Raw genomic sequence first — 26337 nt, 5'->3', positions numbered from 1 at the left:
AATTTCGCGCAAAGCCACGAGGGCTATCTGCGCTAGCCGTTCTAACTTTGCAGTGTGAGACTAGAGGAAAGCAGCTAGTCATCACCACTCACCTCCAACTGTTGGGCTACTCTTTTACCAACGAATAGATGGATTAAGCGTAACATTATACGCCCCACGGCTGAAAGGGCAAGAAAGTTTGGTGTGATGGGTATTTGAACCCGTAACTTCCAGATTGCAGTCGAGCGTCCTAACAGCCTAGATATCAATTCTTCTGTTTGTTTATCTACGTACTTCTGGTAATCTCATCGATTTATCATGTTTTAAACATACACATATGAGGAACACACTCATCGGACATTGAGATGTATTTATAAAGATATATACAATTTGTAGGTAAATAAAAAAATTGAGAATTTAAAAATCAGCAAATAGGAATTTAAAAACAATAAGGAAACAAAGCTGGAGATACAGTACGTATTATTTAAAACAATAAGGAAACAAAGCTGGAGATACAGTACGTATTATTTAAAACAATAAGGAAACAAAGCTGGAGATACAGTAGAAATTATTTAAAACAATAAGGAAACAAAGCTGGAGATACAGTAGAAATTATTTAAAACAATAAGGAAACAAAGCTGGAGATACAGTAGGTATTATTTAAAACAATAAGGAAACAAAGCTGGAGAGTAGATATTTAAAACAATAAGGAAACAAAGCTGGAGATACAGTAGAAATTATTTAAAACAATAAGGAAACAAAGCTGGAGATACAGTAGATATTATTTAAAACAATAAGGAAACAAAACTGGAGATACAGTAGATATTATTTAAAACAATAAGGAAACAAAGCTGGAGATACAGTAGGTATTATTTAAAACAATAAGGAAACAAAGCTGGAGATACAGTAGATATTATTTACTCAAATTACAAATCTTGTTTTGGCTCAATGCTGTTACCTAAATTATGTTTGCTGGAGTAAAATAGGGGTTTTAGTTTGAGGTAGAATAATGTATACTTTTTGTTGGTTTTAGATTCACAATATTTTATTTCTTTTGTTTGCTAGCTTTTCTTATGCTTAACAATGAGCAAAGGATTACTTGATATGTTAGCTAGCACTTTAAACATTGTAATGGTAATAAACATAGCTAGTAACTAGCTGATATGGTTCATGATGATTTAGTATAGCTATTGACTATTTGATCGCATTAATTCGAGGCGTAAAGTGTTGATCTGCAAATGTAGATTGTCACGGAGATTTGTTTGAGAATATAGCGAGCATTTATTGTTTCTGCGTAACTACATTTTTTAGACATATGCAAAGCAATGAGCAAATATGTGTGTAGACTTAAGACATAATGCGCATAAAGTGCTTATAAAACTTTACTAGTAACAAAGCAGCCTTTTCAATTAAAACATATACGTCTAAAATATCGCTTTAAATGTTTGTACATTTTGTGTCTTTTAAATTAATTACTCTACGAATTTGTGTAATATAGTTTTATGTTATGTGTATTTATTTTTATCTTTGCTTCTTCATTGCATACACGATATAAGGGTGGTTCCTTAGAAACATCGATCGTATGGCGTACAAATCATGCTACTGTCATCTAATGTTCATCTGTTATTGGCTCAAATCATGCTACAGTCATCTAATGTTCATCTGTTATTGGCTCAAATCATGCTACAGTCATCTAATGTTCATCTGTTATTGGCTCAAATCATGCTACAGTCATCTAATGTTCATCTGTTATTGGCTCAAATCATGCTACAGTCATCTAATGTTCATCTGTTATTGGCTCAAATCATGCTACTGTCATCTAATGTTCATCTGTTATTGGCTCAAATCATGCTACTGTCATCTAATGTTCATCTGTTATTGGCTGGCCATTTCTGTTTTGTACTTAACCTTTTGAAAAAGGAACAACATATGTTTGTAAGAAAACTAACTTCAATTAATAATGATAACATTATTAATACTAGAATTATGATGTTTTTAGCTTACATAAATGAAGGAAAACAAAAAGAAATTGACTCTTCAACATCCCTGTGACCTCCGCAGTACCTTATTTAGTATATTACTATAGTTTCGGGTGCAATATACCAAGCAAAATTTTTGTAGGCTGGCAAGAGATAAACAATGAAAGAAATTATTAAAAACTACCGTTTTGAGTGTATGTGCTTTACCTTGTAAGTCTAATATGCGTTCTTTTTGTGCATTTTTGTATGTGTAAGGCCTTAGCAGTCAACAGTAAAGTTCTGTTGCTTGAACTGCATCTTTACTGTTCAAGGTACCTTTGTTCGAACGTCCTAACAGGGTTTGTTTGCGATTCCTGTTAGTTATTTTACATTTGTTTGTATCTTGAATGCCATTTTCTACCCTCAGAATGGTAGTTATAACACATATCCAACTTCTACTTTAATAACAAATTAATCATCTCTTTCAACTTGATGATAGGTTTCCTAGAAAGCTGGATTAAATAACAACAATGATCATTGAGTAGAGTTACACTCTAACGGTTTCCTCTCTCCTTTAGTGACTGTAACTGTTCTCTTCGCAGAGTTTTTTAAACCTCCGTTTTCATTGTGTACTGAAATTGAATTACAGTTACGTGAGCTTAAAGGTAGACATTATTGTCCATATGGGGAAAAAACAACAACTTGGAGAATCAGTAAAATCTAATCTAGTTATCGTGGATTGTTTGTTTGTAGTTAAGCACAGAGCTACACATTGGGCTATCTGTACTCTGTCCACCACGAGTTTCGAAATCCGGTTTCTAGCATCGTCAGTCCGCAGACATGTCGGTGTGCCACTGGGGGTCAGTTATCACAGAATGGACTTTCGGGACATTAAGAAAATTCGTGTTATGTTGCGGAAGTACAAACATTCTGGTTACGTCATCTGTACAAACAGATTTACTGTGACCTATGACCTGTTTTATAAATGAAAGAAACAAATTAATTCAAGTTCAACGGTTTTAAAAGTGGGAAAGAACAAAGTATTTAACCAGTTCTAAATCGCACAGACCCAGTAGAAAGACTTTAGTTCTGTGTGCTGGTTTACAGAGTATAACGCCTATCGGTAGAAGAAGTGGTTATCCCGTGTAAGATATTCTAGATTGTAACGTCTAACATGTAAAAAAAGGTTAATCCCAACTCTACGTGCAGGTTTCTGGATTGTAACACCTGATAGTAGAAGAAATAACCCGGGTTCTGCGAGTTGGTTCTTAGACTGTACCACCTAACGAGAAAAGGAAAAGTTAATCCATATTTTTTTGTGTTCGGCATGGCCAAGAGGTTTAGGCGCTCAACTCGTAATTTGAGGGTCGAAGGTTCGAATTTCCGTCGCACCAAACATGCTCGCCCTTTCAGCCGTGGGAGCGTTATAATGTGACGGTCAGTCCCACTATTCGTTGGTAAAAGAGTAGCCCAAGAGTTGGCGGTGGGTGGTGATGACTAGCTGCCTTCCCTCTAGTCTTACACTGCTAAATTAGGGACGGCTAGCATAAATGCTCTCGTGTAGTTTTGCGCGAAATTCAAAAACAAACAAACAAACAAATTCTCTAACAATTTGGCTCGGCGTGGCTAGATGGTTAGGGCGGTCGATTTGTAACCTGAGGAGTTAAGGTCTCGAATCCCTATTATACCAAACTTGCTCGCCTTTTGAGCCGTGAGGACGTTATGTACAAATAATGTGACGGTTAATCCGTAGTGTAGCCTCGCGCGAAATTCAAACAAACGAACCGCTCCACAAACGGCTTCCTCTAAGAAAAATGTATTGCAACGGTTTAAGTACTTAAAACTATTTGTATTTTGAAACCGAATTAATTGTACGAAATATTTAAATACAACACATATTCCTTACCAATGTATTTACTGTTTCTTACACCTAATATTAGCATAATAAACCGTTTAACTAAGCTTGAATTTTTGCGTATATTAAACTACAATAATCTGTATTTCTTGCGCTTAGATCCAGTGACTACCACGAGTTAATGTGTAAGGATAACCTGAAACAGAAAAGGCCCGCAGAGCTGATTTTCCGAGATGTCTGTGTGTCACGTGATGGGAAAAAAATTCTCTATAATGTGAGTGGAAAGGTACGCCCTGGCGAACTGTTGTCTGTGATGGGGCCAAGTGGTAAGAACACACTGGTGGCTAATATTAGACGTAGGTCTCATGGTATAATTCTATTGATAATGTATATTTCTGTAAGACTCTTTTAGTATCAGTTCTGTTAGTTTACAGAAGTCATTTTTTTATGTAAACTATTTAATGATGGTTTTAAGTGGCTTATCAGATAATCTTATCAACATCAGGTTAAAATCACCCATTTTACTCCCTTAACTTAAACCATTAAATAATGATCCTAAGTGAATATTAGATGTTCTTTACTAACATTGCTTTTGGATTAAATTAACGAATTACCTGTTTAACTCGATTCGTAATGGACATAAATTCTACGCAGCAAAACGTGTTTGTTGTTTTGCTCTTGTCTAAGAGGTTTGCCTACACTTTTAAAAAAAGTATAACAAAATTGACACAGTGTTCTGCTAATATTTAACTACAAATTAATAATTAAGTATCGAAATAAAGTAAATGGATTTTCAAGAAACGCTTTGTCCTCATCAAATGCGAAAAAAAAAATCAAATTCTAACATAAAATATTTACAATAATTGAATATTTTCTAATGTTCGTCTTACCCTAAGCATGTACTGGGCTAGTGAGGAATGGTTTAAAATATTATTATTACTAGATGCACTTCCCATGGTCCCAGAAAATGTTCTGTTTCAAGAGTAAATTAAACCAAATTTTTTATCTCATTGCTTTTAAAGGTTACGTGTCACACTGTGTTGTATTCTACAGACTGTACAATTCTTTTTCGTGATTTATGTAAAACGCAAGTTTTACTAACGTCACGACAGTGCATACTGTAACATTAAGCGTCCCTTTTGTGACGCCATTTTAGTGTCTACAGCAGTGGTTCTTTACCTTTTTCATCGTCTTACCCCTGAGACTCTCCAGGGTATTACCGTGACCCCTATAATAATCTTTGTAATGGTGAACTTTGCGTAAAGGTAGAATAAAACAAAATTATATAAAGATCCTAATTTATTGAAAATGTTACAAATAAATGAGCTTAAGAAATGCTACAAGTGCTAAACAAATGCAAAATCCATGGAATTACTGAACATCACACAAAACCTACTGATTCACCTCAGTGTGAGGGTTGATATAATATATAGTGAGAAAATATACTAAATACGATGGAAACTTTGATATTTAAATTTTAAGTTTAATGTATTAATATTATATAGTTAAAATATGTAGACAGTTCGAAACGTTGTAATATATGAAAATTTTACTCAAAATTAGACAGGTGGTTGCGCAACAAGCATCTCTGTGCGGTTCAACTGCCGCACTTCAGCGTGTTTCTTATTGGTGGACAGTTACAGGCACTTACTACAAAAAAACTAAACTGCTCTGTGATTCCCCAATAATTCCCAAACCTTCCGTGACCCCCGAGAAACTTCAAACGACCCCTCAGGGTCACGACCCCCGGTTAAGAACCACTGGTCTAGAGACTAACAGACATAGAACACACTACTACTGTACAGTGGTGAGAGTGGTTAAAATAAGTAACCCTCTCAGGTGGCCTTCGTTCCCCTTCCGGGAAGATTAGTAGTGGTGTAGTACTGGTTATGAATTGTCTGATGAAGTACTGGTATAAATGGAACCTACGGTTGAAATATGTTGTTATAATTAACCCTAGCATTTTGTCATACAAATATCTCGTAATGACACAAGTAACGGCCCGGCATGGCCAAGCGTGTTAAAGGTGAATTTTACAGAAAAAAGAAAACTTTGCAGTCAAAAGAACTACTCATACTGATTAATTTTGCAGGTTTACATTTTTCATAAAAAATATGTGCTAATAAATGAAACACAGAACTTGATGCAGAAAGAGCCCTTTCCGAGCGGCAATTCGAACGTTTTAGTTTTTACGTTTGCCGCTAGGAAAATACTGTGACGTAACAGGTGCCAAACAAACCGCCAACGCCAGCGCGTTGAATGTAAATAAACGTGGCCAGTGCATACAGAGAAACAGAAGCGGAGTCTGTTTTGACTTTGTGTTCTGAACACTGTTGAGTAGCGCCATATCAATTAGAACCTACTCTGAACGAACCTAGAACAGTTACTTTTGACACAGATCTGACAAGTTCTAGTCAGGATCAGCACCTTCATCGTCACTCATATGAACATCATCAGCATCTGTCACTTGTGATACAGAGGACTTCTTATCAGCAGGTGACGATTCTGTGTGTGTTTGTGTACTTTCTTAGAGCAAAGCCACATCGGGCTATCTGCTGAGCCCACCGAGGGGACTCGAATCCCTGATTTTAGCGTTGTAAATCCGGAGACATACCACTGTACTAGCGGGGAGCGTGATGATTCTGCAAAAATCGGTGAAAGAATTAGATGTATATGAACAATGTACTGTTACCAGCAATAGTTTATAATAAATAATCAAAATAATAATAATAAGACTAATCTGACTATTGAATATTGTTAAATAATGAATGGAAATGTCATATTTAAACTAACTTACCAATACTACAAGCAAAATCTATTGTTGGAAGAATTTCTGTCTGGGTAGCTACAGTCTTCAAGCCAGATGGGAATACTTGTACACCTTTGGAAACAGAATACCAGCCAGTCTGTGTCCCTCTTCGAATATTTGGGATAGGCTAAAACAATAGGTTTTTATTTAGGTATTGAAATAATAACATTCTTTCACGGTTAGATTGAAATTAATGTAAATAAAATTATACAACAATTATTGTAACTTATGAATGTTTAATCTAACGATCATGATCTATTTACAAGAGTCTGAATAGACACACTCTGAAATGAGTCAGCTCTAGAGTCTTGGAAGTCACCATCAGGGGTGGACTGAATCACAAGTTCCTCTACAGAAGTATGCAGTGTGTCATCAGCAGTACTTTCCTCTGAAAGCTGAAGAAATAAGATTATATATTAAAACAACATGCTTTATGAGGTTTATGAGATTTACATTTGATATGACAATGATTAATTTTATTATGATGAGTTATGGAAATATGTTATGGAGTTTATATTTGATTTACAAGTCTACAATTTTTTTTAAATACATTACATGTTCTTGATTACTTCAACATGTTCAAGAGATAGTCTTATTTCAATTTATCTTGAAATGTTAAGGCCCGGCATGGCCAAGCGCGTTAAGGCGTGCGACTCGTAATCTGAGGGTCGCGAGTTCGCATCCACGTCGCGCCAAACATGGTCGCCTTCCCAGCCGTGGGGATGTAATAATATGACGGTCAATCCCCCTATTCGTTGGTAAAAGAGTAGCCCAAGAGTTGGCGGTGGGTGGTGATGACTAGCTGCCTTCCCTCTAGTTTTACACTGCTAAATTAGGGACGGCGATCACAGATAGCCCTCGAGTAACTTTGTGCGAAATTCAAAAACAAACAAACTTGAAATATTAAATTCGAAAAGGGAATTATTCAAATTTTTCCATATTTAAAAATGATACAAAAACATCTACAGAATGATCTACCAGCTTTTAAACTTGGAATATACTCTATTTGGGATAGATTTGTCCACTGTCTAGACCAGAAAATCAAGGTTTCACTGACTTTCAGGTGCCACAAATGCCAAACACGCTCATGAATGGGAAATGTATATGTCTAGTTACATTCTTCAAAAACTTGTACTTTTTAACTTATTATATTATACTAGTTATTGTTTATCGCTTTATACTGCACACATACCTTTAAGTTTGTTCTTTTCGTGATGGCAAGGGATGGCTTCAGAGGGGTGGAACCTGTACGCTGCAGGCTGAGATCAGTCCTCAGTTCTACACGAGGAAAGATGGTGGGGACGATCCTGTTTACTACCAATGGATTTTTCAGTCTCAACCTGCCTGGTTTGAAACCCACGGAATCAGGGGGATCCGACACAAAACATGAGCGTTCAAAGTGATCTTGACAAAGCTTTGCATGGTGTGAAGGAGTCCAGTTCTTCCCATTGACCATCCGCACCCACTGTCGCCACCTTGTCTGTTCCTTCTCCTTGCACGGAAACGAAAAGAAGCTTTTGCCCGATGTCGAACCGTTTTTACAACCATAAGCAATGCAGTAAACCATGTTATCATAAAACAAACATAAAGTAGCAATATCAAGACAAAAATAGTCTCACAAAGTATGTAATTCGAAAAAAATCACCGATAGATTTACATAAAACACCAGCACTGAAAGGAACAAAATGGTCGACGCGCAACGTAGCGTGTTTGGCAACTATTACGTCATAGTTGTAAAACGTCACGGAAACAGTCGAACGACCGAGAGGAACTTGAGTTCGAGGACCTGCATATTTTGTTTCATTGTTTACTCAAAATCTAAAGTGTTTAAAATATGGCAACCACACAGGAATTATACCTAACCAAAGTACAGTTTCTAAGGTAATTATTAAATTTGTTGAAAATTCACCTTTAAGGCGTTCGACGTAATCCGAGGGTCGCGGGTTCATATCCCGGTCGCGCCAAACATACTCGCCCTTTCAGCCGTGGGGCGTTATAATGTGACAGTCAATCCCACTATTCGTTGGTAAAAGAGTAGCCGAAGAGTTGGCGGTGGGTGGTGATGACTAGCTGCCTTCCCTCTAGTCTTACACTGCTAAATTAAAGACGTCTAGCGCAGATAGCCCTCGAGTAGCTTTGTGCGAAATTCAAACATATAAACAAAAAAACAAAAACAAGACACGAGTAACTGTTTTCAGAAATAAAGTCCTAAAATAAAACAAAAGATGTAATGAGCATTCAGAACTCAGTGTTATTAGTTGAGAAGTTTAGGGTTAAGCATTTCGCGACAGCTAGATTTGAAACTTAGAGAAAAAATGACAGCAACTTTGTCTTTAGAAAACGAATTCCTGACTAAGCATTTCGTTTTTCTGCGAAATCAAAGAAATTAATTTTATTTTGGTCTCTATATAGGCGAGTGTTTGAGCGGTAAGATTATCATCCTTTGATAATAAACAAAGAGTGATTTTATTACGGTCTATCTATGTACGTGACTATTTGGTTAATCATTTTACTATTCTGCGATATCAAACAAGTATTTTATTACGACCCTTTACAAACAATGTGTTTTATTTCATTATTAAATTCCATTCACGAACAGTAATATTTGTATTTGTGATTCATTCCACGTGACATAAAGGTTTGAAGACACGTGTCATTTCGTATTTACTCCTCGTAATTCTCAGGCTCAGGTAAAACAACACTACTGAATGCGTTAAGTGGTCGAGTGAAGATTGACTCGGGTTTGATTACAGTGAACGGAGCGCCCCTCAACAAGCGACAGAAGAGAAATATTTGTTACGTTCTTCAGGAGGATGCTTTCTTCCCCAATCTGACACTTCGCCAAGTTTTAATGGTAAGATAATGTTGGGTATTATATGTTACAGATAAAGGTTTAAGATGTACCTTCAGTGGCTAGGAATCCAGGTTTGCAGTCTGTCTGTATCTTGAGCTTTGGCCCGGCATGACCAGGTGGTTAAGGCACTCGACTCGTAATCTGAGGGTCGTGGGTTCGAGTTCCCGTCGCACCAAACAGGGTCGCCCTTTCAGCCGTGGAGGCGTTATAATGTAACTATTCGTTGGTAAAATAGTAGCCCAAGAATTGGCGGTGGCTGGTGATGACTAGCTGCCTTCCCTCTTGTCTGACGCTACTAAATTAGGGACGGATAGCGCAGATAGCCCTCGTGAAGCTTTGCGCGAAATTCAAGAAACAAACAAACAAACAATGAAGCGATAAGAAAATTACCACATTAATATAAATATTTATCACCTAAATGCTGATTTTACGTGTTGGAATGCGTGAACATAATTTTTGGTTTTCAGTATAAGTTGCTGTGAAAACAGATATGCTTACTCACTTACTATCTCAGTGGTTCCCAACCTTTTTATGCCCCGCACCCCTAAAAATTTAATATGTTCTTGCATCCCTCATGGTAATTATTTATTTAAGAATAAAGGTGAAGGTGGCCAAAACAAATGTTGTCTCGCACCCTCATGGTAATTATTTATTTAAGAATAAAGGTGAAGGTGGCCAAAACAAATGTTGTCTCGCACCCTCATGGTAATTATTTATTTAAGAATAAAGGTGAAGGTGGCCAAAACAAATGTTGTCTCGCACCCTCATGGTAATTATTTATTTAAGAATAAAGGTGAAGGTAAAACAAATGTTGTCTCGCACCCTCATGGTAATTATTTATTTAAGAATAAAGGTGAAGGTGGCCAAAACAAATGTTATCTCGCCCCCTCATGGTAATTATTTATTTAAGAATAAAGGTGAAGGTGGCCAAAACAAATGTTATCTCGCACCTTCATGGTAATTATTTATTTAAGAATAAAGGTGAAGGTGGCCAAAACAAATGTTATCTCGCACCTTCATGGTAATTATTTATTTAAGAATAAAGGTGAAGGCGGCCAAAACAAATGTTATCTCGCACCCTCATGGTAATTATTTATTTAAGAATAAAGGTGAAGGTGGCCAAAACAAATGTTATCTCGCACCTTCATGGTAATTATTTATTTAAGAATAAAGGTGAAGGTGGCCAAAACAAATGTTATCTCGCACCCTCATGGTAATTATTTATTTAAGAATAAAGGTGAAGGTGGCCAAAACAAATGTTATCTCGCTCCCCCAAGGGGTGCGAGGACCCCTGGTTGGGAACTACTGTACTATCTGATCAGCACAAGTACTTCAAAATATAATCACTCCTAGACTTGCCTGAAGCATTTTTACTTCTAACCTGAGATCCTCACACTTAGAACAACAACAACAAAACGGTGTGTTGAAACACAAAAGGTATATGTTAAATGACGCGGTGAAATACCTTATTTTGTTTAGTGGTGAAGATTTTCTGCCGTATAATTCAGGATACGTGAACCACTTTTTTCTTCTGAGTATGTCTATAAGGAATCTGTTGTTGAAAACTTGTTGCTACTGTTGTTACCATTCTAGACCTAATTTAGTTTCTGGCGATCCTGGTTGGTGTTCAAACCGTAGACAAGACCAACTATGACTTTTGTTCGTTACTCTAGAGATAATTATTTTGAAAATGGATTTATGTGTACATAAAAAAGCATACGAAAGCGATAAAACTGGAATATTAGGGTTAATTGAGAGGATTCCTTTAGGTACGACTTATTTTTTAACCGGTCTCTCACGAGCAAATGGAGGATATTTTTGTTGAAGAAAAAAATACTACTCAATCAAGTTTTTCTTAACTTTAACTGAATTTTTTAAACATTTTTATTGACTGAAAAAAAAAGGCACTTCCCGCACTCGTTTAGCGTTGGTGCTGCGAAGAGTGATTTGAAGTGGTAAGGTGACTGATCTCCATCAGCGCATCACTAGCTTAACGCCAAGCTCGAGAAGCACAGAAGTCTCCAACTAACACGCAGAGGTATTGTTCAGTAAGCCTAATACAATATTATGCTTGTAACCAATTTCAAAGCGTTCCTGTCTGCTTATCCCACTGCTGACTATCGTAATGCTTCGACATTCCCTAACCAACAACAAGTGAAGTCGTTTGTATCTCAGTTGCAAGCTAAACATAAAAAATAGCGATAGCCAAAAGAAAGATAAAAATGTCGGAAGTTGCTTAGTTAATAATGCTGATAATGTAGTTTTATTGATATACATATATATTTACTCCTAGCGGGTAGACCTTAGTACTAGCTAGTATGGAGATTTGAGGATGTTGTATTTCACCTAACAATTCGTTAACTAACAAATGAAATAGTGTCTCGAAAAGATAGGTTCAAAACCACATTTTTTGGTTGTTTCTGAAATAAGTTACTTTTAATATTAAACAAATTGTTGTGTAAAGGTACCCTTAGCTCCTGAGATAAGTGTTAATATGCTGACATCTTCCCGTGGAGTTAATATGTTGACAACTTCCCCAGCTTTCACTCGATGTTTTTTTTTTTTTTTAAAGCTTTGCCTTTTTGATGCTACGGTTAAGATAGATAAAAATTTCTTACGCTTCTGGGGGGGGGGAGAGAAGTTATTGGAATTGTTCTACGAATATAAAATAACAACCTACCAAAGACCTATCATAGCAGTCGATGTGGTACGCTTACTGCGCTAGAAATTTAGAGCGTCGATTGTAATATATAGGGTTCAGGTTTAATAGCCTTACATATCAGAGACAGTTATAAATATTTCATTATGAAACCTTCTTTAAACAAGTTTGAATTTTTTTTTTTCATCCTTACGTATTCGCTACTTTGCCTTCTATAAATCGGTGCGTATCAATAGTTGTTTTCAAAACAGCGTTGAAAGTAGTTTTCCTGTTCGCTTAGTTTGACAGACTTTATTTTAAAAAAAGGTTTATTTTGAGCGACGTGTGTATTTCGAATGGTCAGAAGAAGTAGGAGAGAGTGACCATTGAGTAACCCTTTGTAAGACAGAACTAGTAGTAGTCTATTTTTATCAAACGATTCTAGATGACTTGTCCTCAGGCTCTCTCCACGTGCTGTCTAAATTCTTTTTTGGGTCATTATCGCAAGAGGTCAATGCTTTGGAAGCCTGCCGTTAGCCTGGACTCTCAGTAGTACGTGACGGCGGATACACCCTACGGGAATACCGCAAGTGGGGTACTAGCAGCGGCAAGGCTGGTCACAACCTTCGCTGGTAAACAGGTTTCTCTCTTTCCTCCATAAGAGAAATGAATAACATTACGTGGTATATTCATTTGATGCAAGGTGTAGAACCTATACATTTCAAGGTGTTTGGTCTTCAGTGAATTTTGAAACCGTAGTATATAATATATATATATACACACACAATATCCATCTACCTAATTGTGTATATATATATACACACACACACACCTCATATATTAACTACTTTATATGCACATGTATGACGTCTTGGTTAAATTATTAATTTTTTCAACCCAAAGCGATTAGTCAGTTATCTGCGCTCTTCCCGCCGCGAGGAAAGCGAACCTCTAATTGTAGCGTCGTAAGTCCGCAGTTACGTTAGAAAAAAAAACGTATGCTCTGATTTCAGGTGGAAAGGATGTTAACATGATATTTTTACTGTGTTCAAAGCTATACTTTCAAACTTCTATTATTAGTTGCTTAACGCCAGCTTTTACAATGAACTTGTTTGTTTTTGAATTTCGCGCAATGCTACTCAAGGGCTATCTGCACTAGCCGTCCCTAATTTAGCAGTGTAAGACTAGAGGGAAGGCAGCTAGTCATCACCACCGCCAACTCTTGGACTTCTTTTACCAACGAATAATGGGACTGACCGTCACATTATAACGCACGGCTGAAAGGGCGAGCATTTTGTGTGACGGGGTTTCGAACCCGCGACTCTCAGATTACGAGTCAAATGCCTTAACCCTCCTGGCTATGCCGTCTTACAACAAACTTGACTGCTTTATTCTCACCAAAAGTTTCGAAACTTGGAGTTTGGCGTCTAAAGTCCTCATATTTACCACAGAACCCCTTTAGGAGGTGCGTTATTTTTGCTTTTTTGTAAAGGGCCCGGCATGGCCAGGTGGTTAAGACGCTTGACTCGTAATCCGAGGGTCGCGGGCTCAATTCCCCTTCACGCCAAACATGCTCACCCTTTCAGCCGTGGGGGCGTTATATTGTGACGCTCAGTCCCACAATTCGTTGGTAAAAGAGTAGCCCCAGAGTTGGCGGTGGGTGGTGATGACAAGCTGCCGTCCCTCTAGTCTTACAGTGCTAAATTAGGGACAGCTAGTGCAGATATCCCTCGTGTAGCTTTGAGCGAAATTCAAAACAAACAAAACCAAACTTATTTGTAAGGTTTAACCCTATTGCGTTAGTGCTAAGTTGTGCTGTTTGTGTAAAACTTTAGTCCTTGACTAAAAAATTAACTTTTCAATAATATATACGTATACTGTTTGTCAATAATGTTGATTTTTTTCATAAAAATGCATCAGAATAAATACAATAACCAATATATTTTATACGTGTTAAATAGATTACGAAAATATTTAATTACCTGTGTGTCGCTAGGTGGCAATGTGTGATTGCAAAGAGGTGAATAACATTCTTCGAATATTTTAAATTGAAATCAACCAATTAATTTTTTTTTTCACATTATTGATAATAAACATTTACCGCTTTTACAGCAACATATCTAGTTGGTGTAGCACTTGATGGTCGTTTTATGACTTTTGCGTTATTAACTGCTTGTTAAAAAAGAAACCTCATTTTAAGTGCACCAATCATTTCACAACAACAATAAAAGTGGAGAAGTTAAAAGAAGAAAACAAAACTACGTATCTTAGGCACATCTCGAAGAAAAAATCGTGTAATTTAATAAACGAAAAATATGTAAATATATTTCGTGAAACTGCCAATGGAGAAGCAAAGGCAACTTGCATTTCTTACAAATTTAGGCCTAACTCATCGTATCGAAGGCCGTATCCTTATATATATTTAATTTTTAATTGTTATTTCGCAGTAGCTACTATAGTTAAGTAATACTTTATAGGTTGGCTAATCGATTTTTTGTGGATGTCCTGCTATTCTCTCGTGTATAAATGTGCGTGTGTACGCGCGCGATAAAAAGATTACAACGTACAAGCAGCGTTTTTGCCACACGTACGTATATGGAAAACCACATCGAATAACGTCTCGAGTGCAGACAAACTAATATCACCTAGCGGTGAGTAGAGACTTCGAAATTTTTTGTTGCACGGCTTCACTGAGCATGACGAAGTATCGCGAACAGCCAGAGATCGTACAACGTTCGACGGTAGGTTGTGCAACGGGTTTACCTTGAAGAAGCAATTTCCAACTACGTAATAATATCGTATAGTTGTTCATCTGCTGCCATGTCTTTCACAGAACTTTCTTTATTGATAAGCACCGGCTCTCTTGCATAACATCGGAACGGGTATGGGTTGCAGAAAATAAACAGGATGTTACACTTTTATAGCTTCAAAAATTTTATCTGTTTTTTTTTTGCGTTGTTAAATAAAACAGTAGAAACATTGCCAGAAACATATGTTTAGGATATGTACATACAACAGTGGCAAATGTGTTATATATATAAATAGAAGAACAGACATATTTGCAAAGGACAGGATCATGTTTTGTACATTTTTTGTTTTCGGAACTACCAAAGACCTGCAAAACATATGCGGTCAAATTACTATCTTTGTTACAATATTATTTCTTTAAATACGAGATTTCTAGAATAATACTAAAGAATTCTAATCGCAGTTATCGAAGGTTTACTTGTGTTAGGCCTAATATTAGTTATTTTTTATTAATTCGGTAAAGAGATGAATTAACGTTGTAACTTGTATGCTTTTTCTTCTTCTTTTGGTTATAGCTTAATTAGGACTAAACTTTAACATATTTAATGTTACCCAGAAATAAATTTATAATGTTATTCTATCTGGCCCGGCATGGCCAAGTTGTTAAGGCACTCGACTCGTAATCTGAGGGTCGCGATTTCGAATCCCCTTTACACCAAACATGCTCGCCCTTTCGGCCGTGGGGGCATTATAATGTGACGGTCAATCCCACTATTCGTTGGTAAAAGAGTAGCCCAAGAGTTGGCGGTGAGTGGTGATGACTAGCTGCCTTCCCTCTAGTCTTTCATTCTAAAGTTAGGGACGGCTAGTGCAGATAGCCCTGGAATAACTTTGCGCGAAATTCAAAACAAACAAACAATTCTATAACCTGACGTAAAACCTTTCTAAAAAGACTTAATAAAGTGCGCGCGCATACGTGATTAAATAGTAAGGTACATGGTCCTATTCAGGACAGGTAAAAACTGACTAGTATCATAATACATATTTGTTATTATGAGTTCAGATTGGCTCACTTCCAGCACCCATGAATATCTGCTTTCTCTAGCCTGTAAGCTCAAATGAGTAACAAACAACGCATATAGCTCATGTGTAATTAGATACGAATATCCGAAACAGAAAAAAATAAACATTTGAAAATTTAAAACAGTACTTATGATACATTTTAATTATAACAGAAATAAACTAATATTTCTGTGAGAATTTAATGAGTCGTGATAATATTTTCATAAGTGAAAAATTTGCATTTAAAAATAACAACAATCCAGGAATGGATATAGAGGAGGTATGGGGATGCATCCCCACTGACCATACCAAAATTGTGTAGGTTAATGGGAAATCAGAAATATAAAGTACTGATCATTTCAATTAGAATATTTTGATTACGTAGACCACTGAGTGGGATTTCCTCCGAACAAGAAGCAACTGTCTCACCATTATTAAACTGACCTCAGACCTAGTGACTTTACTTAGTCGATCATACCCCCCCCACCAAAAAAAAATCCTGTATCCACCCCTGAAACAATCATCTCAGTTTTAATTGCTCAAAGTAACCGATTCCTTGGCAACTTAAAGGCAAAAAATAATAATTGAAAACTTATGACAAAAGTTAACTTTATAGAAATAATTCCCTGAGTGAAAACAGTTTTTTCCTAGACTTGTCTTAATTTGAAATAAGTGAAAACAGTTTCTTCCTAGACTTGTCTTAGTTTGAAATAAGTGAAAACAGTTTCTTCCTAGACTTGTCTTAGTTTGAAATAAGTGAAAACAGTTTCTTCCAAGACTTGTCTTAATTTGAAATAAGTGAAAACAGTTTCTTCCCAGACTTGTCTTAATTTGAAATAATTTCTTCACATAACGTTCCTTGAAAACTAACACATTTTGTATTCAAAATAATGCCTTTCCCAATCACTTCTTAATATAAATCAACGCAATTATTTAAAATACTGTAATGTAAGAGAAAGGTAGTTTTTAAGATTACGTAACGGAAAGTAATACTAGGATTTCATGAGTGAAAGTTGCAGTTATCTTGGAATTAAAAATAACGAGTGTTTGTTGTTATTGTTGGGTTTTTTTTCAGCGTTTTGTAATTCGTGTTTCTAATAAAGCTAGCTAGATAGGAGTAATTTTCCTTTTACGTTAAGAACTATATCTGAATTAAAAGAAAGATCGACTCATGAACAACGCGTTTTAGACTTGGTCCTTTAGACTGGCTAGAAATATTTCTCTCCCAGCATTCAGCACTGTTGCGACTACCTGACACCATCCCATATCAAGAAAAGATGGCGCACGTGGAATATATCATCGACGTTCTGGACTTGAGGAAATGCTTGAATACCAGTAAGTTTCTATTTTTATGTTATCTATCGATATAAGTTTCTACATCATTGTGGTATTTTAGGAAAAAGAAACATGTATATATATATTTTCCTTGCTTACGTTTCACTTACTAAACGTTGCTGCGAATGGACCTCATGGATCAGAATAAGATACAACAATATATATATCTGTCTGTCTGTTAATATTTTACTGTTTGTCGGTATTTTTATGTGTCCATTTTTGTTTTGTGAGCTTAAAAAATAAAAAATGTTTTCAATTCTCGAGAAGAGCGCCACCTTGACAGGACGTTTTCCTCACTTGAGTGACATACAAAGTAAACATTTACATTTTTTCTAATCATAGGAACCGCACACCATACACATATACACTACACGGCCAAAGGTATGTGGACACCCCTTCTAATTAGTGGGTGTGGCTATTTCAGCCGTACCTGTTGCTAACAGGTGCATAAAATCAAGCATACAACCATGAAATCTCCATAGACAAACATTGACAGTAGAATGGGTCATACTGAAGAGCTCAGTGACTTTCAACGTGACACTGTCATTGGATGCCACCTTTTCAACATGTCAGTTTGTCAAATGTCTGCCCTGCTAGAGCTGCCCCGGTTAACTGTAGGTGCTGTTATTATGAGGTGAAAACGTCTAGGAGCAACAACAGCTCAGCCACGAAGCGGTAGGCCACACAAGCTCACAGAACGGCACTACCGAATGCTGAAACGCGTAGCGTGCAAAATCGTCTGTCCACAGTTGCAACACTCACTACAGAGTTCCAAACTGTCTCTGTAAGCAACGTCAGCACAAGAACTGTTCATCGGGAGCTTCATGAAATGGGTTTCGGTTTCCATGGCCAAGCAGCCTCACACAAGCCTAAGATCACCATGCGCAATAGAGTGGTGTAAAGTACACCGTCATTGGACTCTGGAGCAGTGGAAACGCGTTCTCTGGAGCGATGAATCACGCTTCACTATCTGGAAGTTTGATGGACGAATCTGGGTTTGGCGGATGCATAATGCCAACTATAAAGGTTTGTGGAGGAGGAAAAATTGTCTTAGGCTATTTTTCGTGGTTTGGTCCAGGCTCTTTAGTTCTAGTGAAGGGAAATCTTAATGGTACGGCATACAATGACATTCTACAGAATTGTGTGCTTCCAACTTTGTGGCAACAGTTTGTAGAAAGCCCCTTTGTTTTCAACATGACAATTTCCAACCTTCACAAAGCGAGGTCCGTAAAGACATGGTTTGCCGAGAGTGGTGAGGAAGAACCTGACTGACCTGCACAGAGTCCTGAACTCAACCACATCGAACACCTTTGGAATAAATTGGAACGCCGTCTGCGAGTCACGCCTTCTCGCCTGACATCAGTGCTCCACCTCACTATAATGCTCTTGTGGCTGAATAGGAGTGAATCCCCGCAGACATGTTTCAAGATCTAGTGAGAAGCCTTCCCAGAAGAGTGGAGGCTGTTATTGCAGTAAATACCAACTCAATATAAATGCTCATGGTTTTGGAATGAGATGTTCAACAAGCACGTGTGGGTGTGATGGTCGGGCGTCCACATGTGGTGTATATGTGTATGTGGTGTATTTTCAGTGGTTCTTTCTCTCTCTCTTCTTTCTCGTCTATCATTCCTTTGAATACGACAGCAGGTTAGTAGTCGAAACGCAGGATAGAAATAGACTTACTAATTCATATATAAACTTATTTTAGCGTAGTTAAAAGTTGTAGAGGCAACAGTAACTGACATAAACTAGTCAAATACATTAATTTGTGTAGTTAAAAATTGTAGAGGCAACAGTGACTGACATTAAACTTGTCAAATACATTAACTTGTGTAGTTAAAAGTTTTAGAGGCAGCAGTGACTGACATTAAACTAGTCAAATACATTAACTTGTGTAGTTAAAAATTGTAGAGGCAACAGTGACTGACATAAACTAGTCAAATACATTAACTTGTGTAGTTAAAAATTGTAGAGGCAACAGTGACTGACATTAAACTCGTCAAATACATTAACTTGTGTAGTTAAAAGTTTTAGAGGCAGCAGTGACTGACATTAAACTAGTCAAATACATTAACTTGTGTAGTTAAAAGTTGGAGAGCAACAGTGACTGACATTAAACTAGTCAAATACATTAACTTGTGTAGTTAAAAATTGTAGAGGCAACAGTGACTGACATTAAACTAGTCAAATACATTAACTTGTGTAGTTAAAAGTTGGAGAGCAACAGTGACTGACATTAAACTAGTCAAATCGATATTAAACTTATAGTCGAACTAAGAAATGTTCTGAAATCCGCTACATTTCATAATACCGACCACATTTTAGCTCAGTACTCTACATTTTCTTATTAGAACCGTGATCACTGATATCATAAAAATATATTTTGTTTTCCACAGTTACAACTGGTTATAAATATTCGATATAAAACCTGCTTTTTTAGGAACCTCCTAAAATTCCATGAAAATCAAAGGGTGAAGTTCTGGGTGGTAGTTCAGTTTATCTTAACAGATTTTGTGATAATTTTTCCCCATCAACTGAACATGATGTTCTTACGTGAGATGCATAATTAATGGGAAGTAAGTTAAGTACACGGATTCCAGGTTTTGGCAAGTACTAATATACCACACCCAAAGCAAGTGATTGTCTTATCAGTTACATGAAACAAAAATTTGGTTGATAATGCATTACAGTGCTCGACTATTTTTATTGTTGTTTTAACTCTTCAGAAGTTCTCGTTAACTGATCCTCAGTTATCTACTACACATGTAACGTGACGAATATTTATTTTATATCGAGAAAGTTAACATTTTCTCATAGCCTATTTTGCAGTTTTTTAGCAACAAAATTATTCAGAACTTAAAGTTTTATTTGTTTTTAGTAACGAAATGCAAGGATTATTTTTTGACACGCGCCTGTTAAAAACAACTGATTACTCTAGACATTTCGTGAGTTTGTTTAGTAAATCAATCAATATCAGTTGTTTTGTTTTACTTGACATTTCACCGAAGGTCAAGCTTTAATTGGGATAACAATAAAGTTGGGTGACATTGTAATTTATTACCTGTTAAGCTATTCGTACTGTCTTTGTTGCTCGATATTTTTGATTTAGAACTGGCATCTTTAACACCTCAAATTTTCTATTTCAGTAATTGGAGACGGGACGAAGCGAGGGCTGTCTGGGGGAGAGAAGAAAAGGGCTAACATTGCTTGTGAACTACTGACAAATCCTACTACCATGGTACTCGATGTAGGTTGTCATTTGATACTAGATGTTGTGGGCTATACGATGTAGGTTGTCATTTGATACTAGGTGTTGTGGGCTATACGATGCAGGTTGTCATTTGATACTAGGTGTTGTGGGCTATACGATGTAGGTTGTCATTTGATACTAGGTGTTGTGGGCTATACGATGTAGGTTGTCATTTGATACTAGGTGTTATGGGCTATACGATGCAGGTTGTCATTTGAAACTAGGTGTTTTGGGCTATACGATGTAGGTTGTCATTTGATACTAGGTGTTGTGGGCTATACGATGCAGGTTGTCATTTGATACTAGGTGTTATGGGCTATACGATGTAGGTTGTCATTTGATACTAGGTGTTATGGGCTATACGATGTAGGTTGTCATTTGATACTAGGTGTTATGGGCTATACGATGCAGGTTGTCATTTGATACTAGGTGTTATGGGCTATACGATGCAGGTTGTCATTTGAAACTAGGTGTTTTGGGCTATACGATGTAGGTTGTCATTTGATACCAGGTGTTGTGGGCTATACGACGTAGGTTGTCATTTGATACCAGGTGTTATGGGCCATACGATGCAGGTTGTCATTTGATACCAGGTGTTATGGGCCATACGATGTAGGTTGTCATTTGATACCAGGTGTTGTGGGCTATACGATGTAGGTTGTCATTTGATACCAGGTGTTATGGGCTATACGATGTAGGTTGTCATTTGATACCAGGTGTTATGGGCTATACGATGTAGGTTGTCATTTGATACTAGGTGTTGTGGGCTATACGATGTAGGTTGTCATTTGATACTAGGTGTTGTGGGCTATAAGATGTAGGTTGTCATTTGATACTAGGTGTTGTGGGCTATACGATGCAGGTTGTCATTTGATACTAGGTGTTGTGGGCTATACGATGCAGGTTGTCATTTGATACTAGGTGTTATGGGCTATATGGTTTTGTTTCGGCGTTTCCTTCTTCTGTTTGAAACGCTTCTGTTAAAATTATCATTTTTCTATGTTAATTTTTTGAATCTGGTTTTTTTTACCCATAAATTTTTGTCTTATTTGGTGAATTCGTTGTTAAACATAACGGTAACCAAACGTAATATAACGTTAATTTTGAACTTATTTGTGCCACAAACTATATATCTTATGGTAGATTTGTATGGATAAAATACAATTACAAAAAAAAAAACACAACAAAATATAAGTAGTGTTATGAAAATACGGGTTATTCTTATTGTCGTCAGATTTGAAATGAAAAAGTGATATATTCGAAAACCCCCATGGAGAAATGACCTTGTGTGGGGGACAGCTTAACTATGCCTTCTCTTTCTCACATACTTCTAACTATTTATATGAAGATCAGTCATAGTTCTTTATCCCCTACCTCTCCAGAGTCTCAGCGGGAAGCTCGAGGGTCTTTAATACCAAAAATCGATTTACGAGTAACAATTATAAAAAAGGCCTTCTTTCGGCACAATAACATAATATTATTTAATACGATTAAACGAGTTGACTGCAAGTTATATTAAATACGTTTATTTGTTATTGTGTCAAAAATAGTTTTTTTATAACTGTTACTCTAAATATACTGACATAATGAGAATAACAGAATTACTAAAAGTCAATTTTCGATGCACATGTTGAGCAACAGAGCAGGTAGCACATTGAGTAGTTTTGCACTTAAACCCAAAGTCATTCCTTATGGCATGTCTCACAAAGCTATCTATGGATGCACGTAAACCCAAAGCCATTCCTCATAGCATGTCCCACAATGCTTTCTATGAATGCGCCTAAACCCAAATTCATTCCTTCTTCAATTTGCCAAAACGAAAAAAAATGTACTTGTATATAACCTATCTTTAAATAATTAAATAATTTTAATTTCACTGTGGGCTCAAAATATTACTTCTATAGTCGGCACGTAAAAAGAAATGTGATATTAGTATATCACGTCAATATTCTACGTATTAAAATCTATCAAAAGTAAAATATTTTTCCGTTATCGTGTTTCAAGGCGACGTAATGTAACTCGCAAGGGGAGGCGCAATGATAATTTCAACTTGAATATTTAATTAAGATCTTATTATATGTACCAATGACCTTCCAGGTTGGCTGTAAGTCAGTCATTCGATTTCAGTGCTTTCCACGTGCACCAGCCACCCTTAAACCTTTCCCAATACTGTTTTCAGCATAAAATTAATAACCTGATTCTGCACTCGAGATTCGTTTAGGCCTAAAGTGCTGTTTACAGTAGTAAATGACTCTAACTACGATACATAAGACCACGTTATGAATAGGAGTTCTACAAGTGTGTCACTATGGTCCATTTCAGTCTATTCTCCGAGTTTTTTCAAAATTTAACAAAACCAAGGCGAGCTTCAGAGTAAAGTTTTAACACACTCTTTTTCTTATGTATATTTCAGTATCAGTTTTAAAGAAAAACAACGGCAAATTAATATTATTTTTATAGATGTCGCGATATTGGCCTATAGTGATGTCATACGTGCTCGTGAATTTCTAAGAGCCAAATCGACCGGTTTCTAGAGCGACTCGAATGGATTAATAATTAGTTAGGCCTAGTTAATTAAACTGTGTACCAGTTTTTCACAGCCATGATTTTCTAAAGCTCAGAATTAGTACCATTTCAAGCCAGAATTATTTTTTGGGGGCACAGGTTTCCCCAGTGTATGTTCTTATCACGCCTTTGTATATAGTACACGTTGAACGCTTGGCTTCTCGAGTTGTGGGCCAACTTTTCGTCAAAATGAGCTGATCAACTACTGGATTTGGATAAAATTGTGCTCACCACTTCATAATTTTAAACGATATCTTTTTTATTCGTGGCTTTAATAGATTATTTGTTCCTTTTATAATTATGCATAGAGCTACACAATAGACAATCTGTGCTGTGTTTACTGCGGGATCGAACTCTAAATTTTAGTACAAGCCCTAAAGCTTACCGCTAAGTCACTGGTGGGAAAACAACGTTAGGATAACGATGGAAAGTTGATTTTTAGTCTTTCAGCGTGGCGTTAACGCCTGTTAGCCGACTTACATGGGCTATCTGCTGTGTCAACAGCAAGGAATCGAATCTCAGATTTTGGCGCTGAGAGTCGATAAACTTACTGCTGTTCCACTGGAGAAAAATCGGTTAGGTGAATGTTGACCACGTGCTGTTGTTGTTTCAGTGATGTCGCCCTGAAAAAAAAAAAATCTCTGATTGGTTTGCAAGAAGTTTCTGAAGCTACAAATCCTAAAATAGGAGGTTTGAACCCTGGTGGTGGGCATATTGCAGATAGATAACAACAAAATAAGAAGTTTACGAGAAAATCTGATGTCTGTCGGTGTGTTGAATACTGATTAACTTCACGTTGAGTGTAATCTTATTCAAGACACGTTTGTGTTAAAAAAAAACACGATAACACATTGTTAGGTCTTTTGTCTGAATCACCATGATTTTACTTTTAAATTTTCCATCTGAAACCGGTTTTTAATTTACTTTGTTTAGATCTTTATTATTCGTTTGTGTACAAATAATTCTGATTTTAGTTTTGTAACTGTATGAAATGTTTCTGAACTTTGTCGAGACTGCAGAAGTTAACTTATTACCACGAATAGGAACCAACTTCGGGCTTAGACTATGGTGCCGCCCTCTGTCTTATGTCTACCTTGAAATATTATGCAAAAAAAGAATGTAAAACTGTCGTTGTTACGGTTCATCAGCCGTCCAGCCAGATTTTCTACATGTTTGATAATTTGCTTCTCCTAGCTGATGGTCAGGTATGATTTTATTTTAATATTTTTTTAAACATTAGCTAAATTTTGTAAATATTTGTGTAGTTGTAGAATGAAATATACCCCAAAACAGGAGCAAACTGGTATTTCTTCCAATCTTTCGTGGTTAATTTTAGAAATCAATATAAATGTTTATCGCTCGCGCCATCTAGTACCAGGAATATCAATTAACTACAATAATCACTTGTTTTGTTTTTGTTTGTCTTTTTTAATTTCGCGCAAAGCGGCTCGAGGGCTATCTGCGCTAGCTGTCCCTAATTTAGCAGTGTAAAGCTAGAGGGAAGGCAGCTAGTCATAACTCTTGGGCAACTCTTTTACCATCGAATAGTGGGATTGACCGATCATTATAACGGTTCCACGGCTGAAAGGCAGGTATGTTTGGTGTGACTGGAATTTGACCCAGCGACCCTCGGATTTCGAGTCGAGTGCCTTAACCAGCTGGTCATGCCGATTTGTTAGAGTGATGAAATGATTTTTTTTTTTTTTGGGAGGGAACATGTTTCGACGGAATAGTGGTCAGTCTTCTTTAATGTTCTGTCGAAAGATGTAATATGTTCCCCCCAAAATAAATCACTTAATTGCATCGTTGAGTACCGACTAATTATTATGTTAGCATAATATGCTTCCTTAGTTTACCAGTTCGAGTGAAAGTTGAACGTACTATCTCCATGTTCCTGTACTGTCATTATTGGTTTAGTTTTTTGTTTTTTTTTTCCTTTTTCACGTCACAAATATTAAATAAATCATAACATTTTAAGGCGTTATATTTACCTGAAGTTTTAAAATAGGTTTTTGATTTATTAGTCTTGAATTTTTTTTTTAACTACGTCAGAGAAGATATATTGCATTTCTCTTGAGGTAGTAATAATGTGTGAGAAAAACGCCCTAAACTGGCTCGGTAGTGAGCTTGAAAGTTTATAACGCCACAATTCGAGGCTAGACGAGCACAGCACAGAGAGTTTATTATGCAGCTTCGCAGTTCAAACGAAGTGTTGCTGATTATGGATCTCACAATCCACAGTTTAGATCCTCTCACTGGATAAAGAAGAAAAGAAAAAAAAAATTATTGTTTCAAATTCAGCACAAATCCACACGAGGGCGCTAGCCATCCCTAGTTTAGAGGGATGTCGGGTAGTCATCATCACCCGCCGCCAACTCTTGAGCTATTCTTTTAGCAACGAATAGTTGGATTGTCCGTAACTTTATAACATTCCATGGCTGAAAGGGTGAGCGTCTCTGTTGTGGATTCGATCCTGCGACCCTCAGATTACGAGTCGAGTGCTATAACCACCTGGCCGTGATGGGCCCGAAAAATGTAGGAAATATAAACAAAATAAACTTCTCACGTGGACGCTGTATGATCATTATAACGTGTGATTCTAATATTCAGTCAGACAATAGTATCCCAACAATTTGTTGTGTTGACTAACCGCCTTCCTTATAATATGTGAGTTGACCACTAGAGACGGCTAGTTTTGAGAATCAGTGGTATATTCTGCTACATGAAAGTATATTTTTCTGAATAATTTTATGTTTAATAATATAGTTTGTTCTGAACTTCGCGCAAAGTTACTCGAGGACGAAACAGCGAGTCGAACCCTACACCCATCAAGCCATGCCCTAATATTCTCTATAAATATGAAAATTGTGTTATAGACCAATTTGTTTTACAATTTATTAATAAAATATTAAGTGTGTTATTAATAAAATATTAAGTGTGTTATGTTAGTCATCGTATAAATTGAACATTTAAGTGCTTTCGAAAATCTTTATATATTTTTATTGTAGTAATTTTAATAGAGCAATAACACTTCTGAAGAAGCTATGAAACCGGTTACAATTGGAGAAAAATATTTAGCTTTACGTTGTTTATTAGCCCATGTTTCTGGTTTTGGCACATAAACTGTTTTCTGGTTTACAAACCATTAGATATGGAATGTGTACTCCGTTAGGCTAGCGATGAGTTTACTTACTTAGGACGATAACATCCGAAGTTCGATCCCTCACATGGCCCGACATGGCCAGGTGGGTTAAGGCGTTCGACTCGTAATCTGAGGATCGCGG

General features: G+C 36.7%; 1 protein-coding gene across 1 annotated transcript in view; it reads left to right on the top strand.

Annotated features, from left to right (window-relative positions):
* Nucleotides 1–3955: 3955 nt before the first annotated feature.
* Nucleotides 3956–26337, top strand: part of LOC143228614 (uncharacterized) — a 39872-nt gene continuing 17490 nt past the window's right edge. The window contains exons 1-5 of the mRNA XM_076459839.1: nt 3956–4118; nt 9286–9455; nt 17133–17238; nt 20385–20485; nt 24097–24258. Of these exons, the coding sequence (XP_076315954.1) occupies nt 3974–4118; nt 9286–9455; nt 17133–17238; nt 20385–20485; nt 24097–24258 (684 nt within the window). The 5' untranslated portion in view covers nt 3956–3973. The remainder of the gene's footprint in view (nt 4119–9285; nt 9456–17132; nt 17239–20384; nt 20486–24096; nt 24259–26337) is intronic.

This window comes from Tachypleus tridentatus, chromosome 10, assembly GCF_004210375.1.
Source record: "Tachypleus tridentatus isolate NWPU-2018 chromosome 10, ASM421037v1, whole genome shotgun sequence".
Classification (NCBI taxonomy): domain Eukaryota; kingdom Metazoa; phylum Arthropoda; class Merostomata; order Xiphosura; family Limulidae; genus Tachypleus; species Tachypleus tridentatus.
Note: the sequence above shows the minus strand (reverse complement) of the source record. Positions and strands in the feature narration are given on the sequence as shown.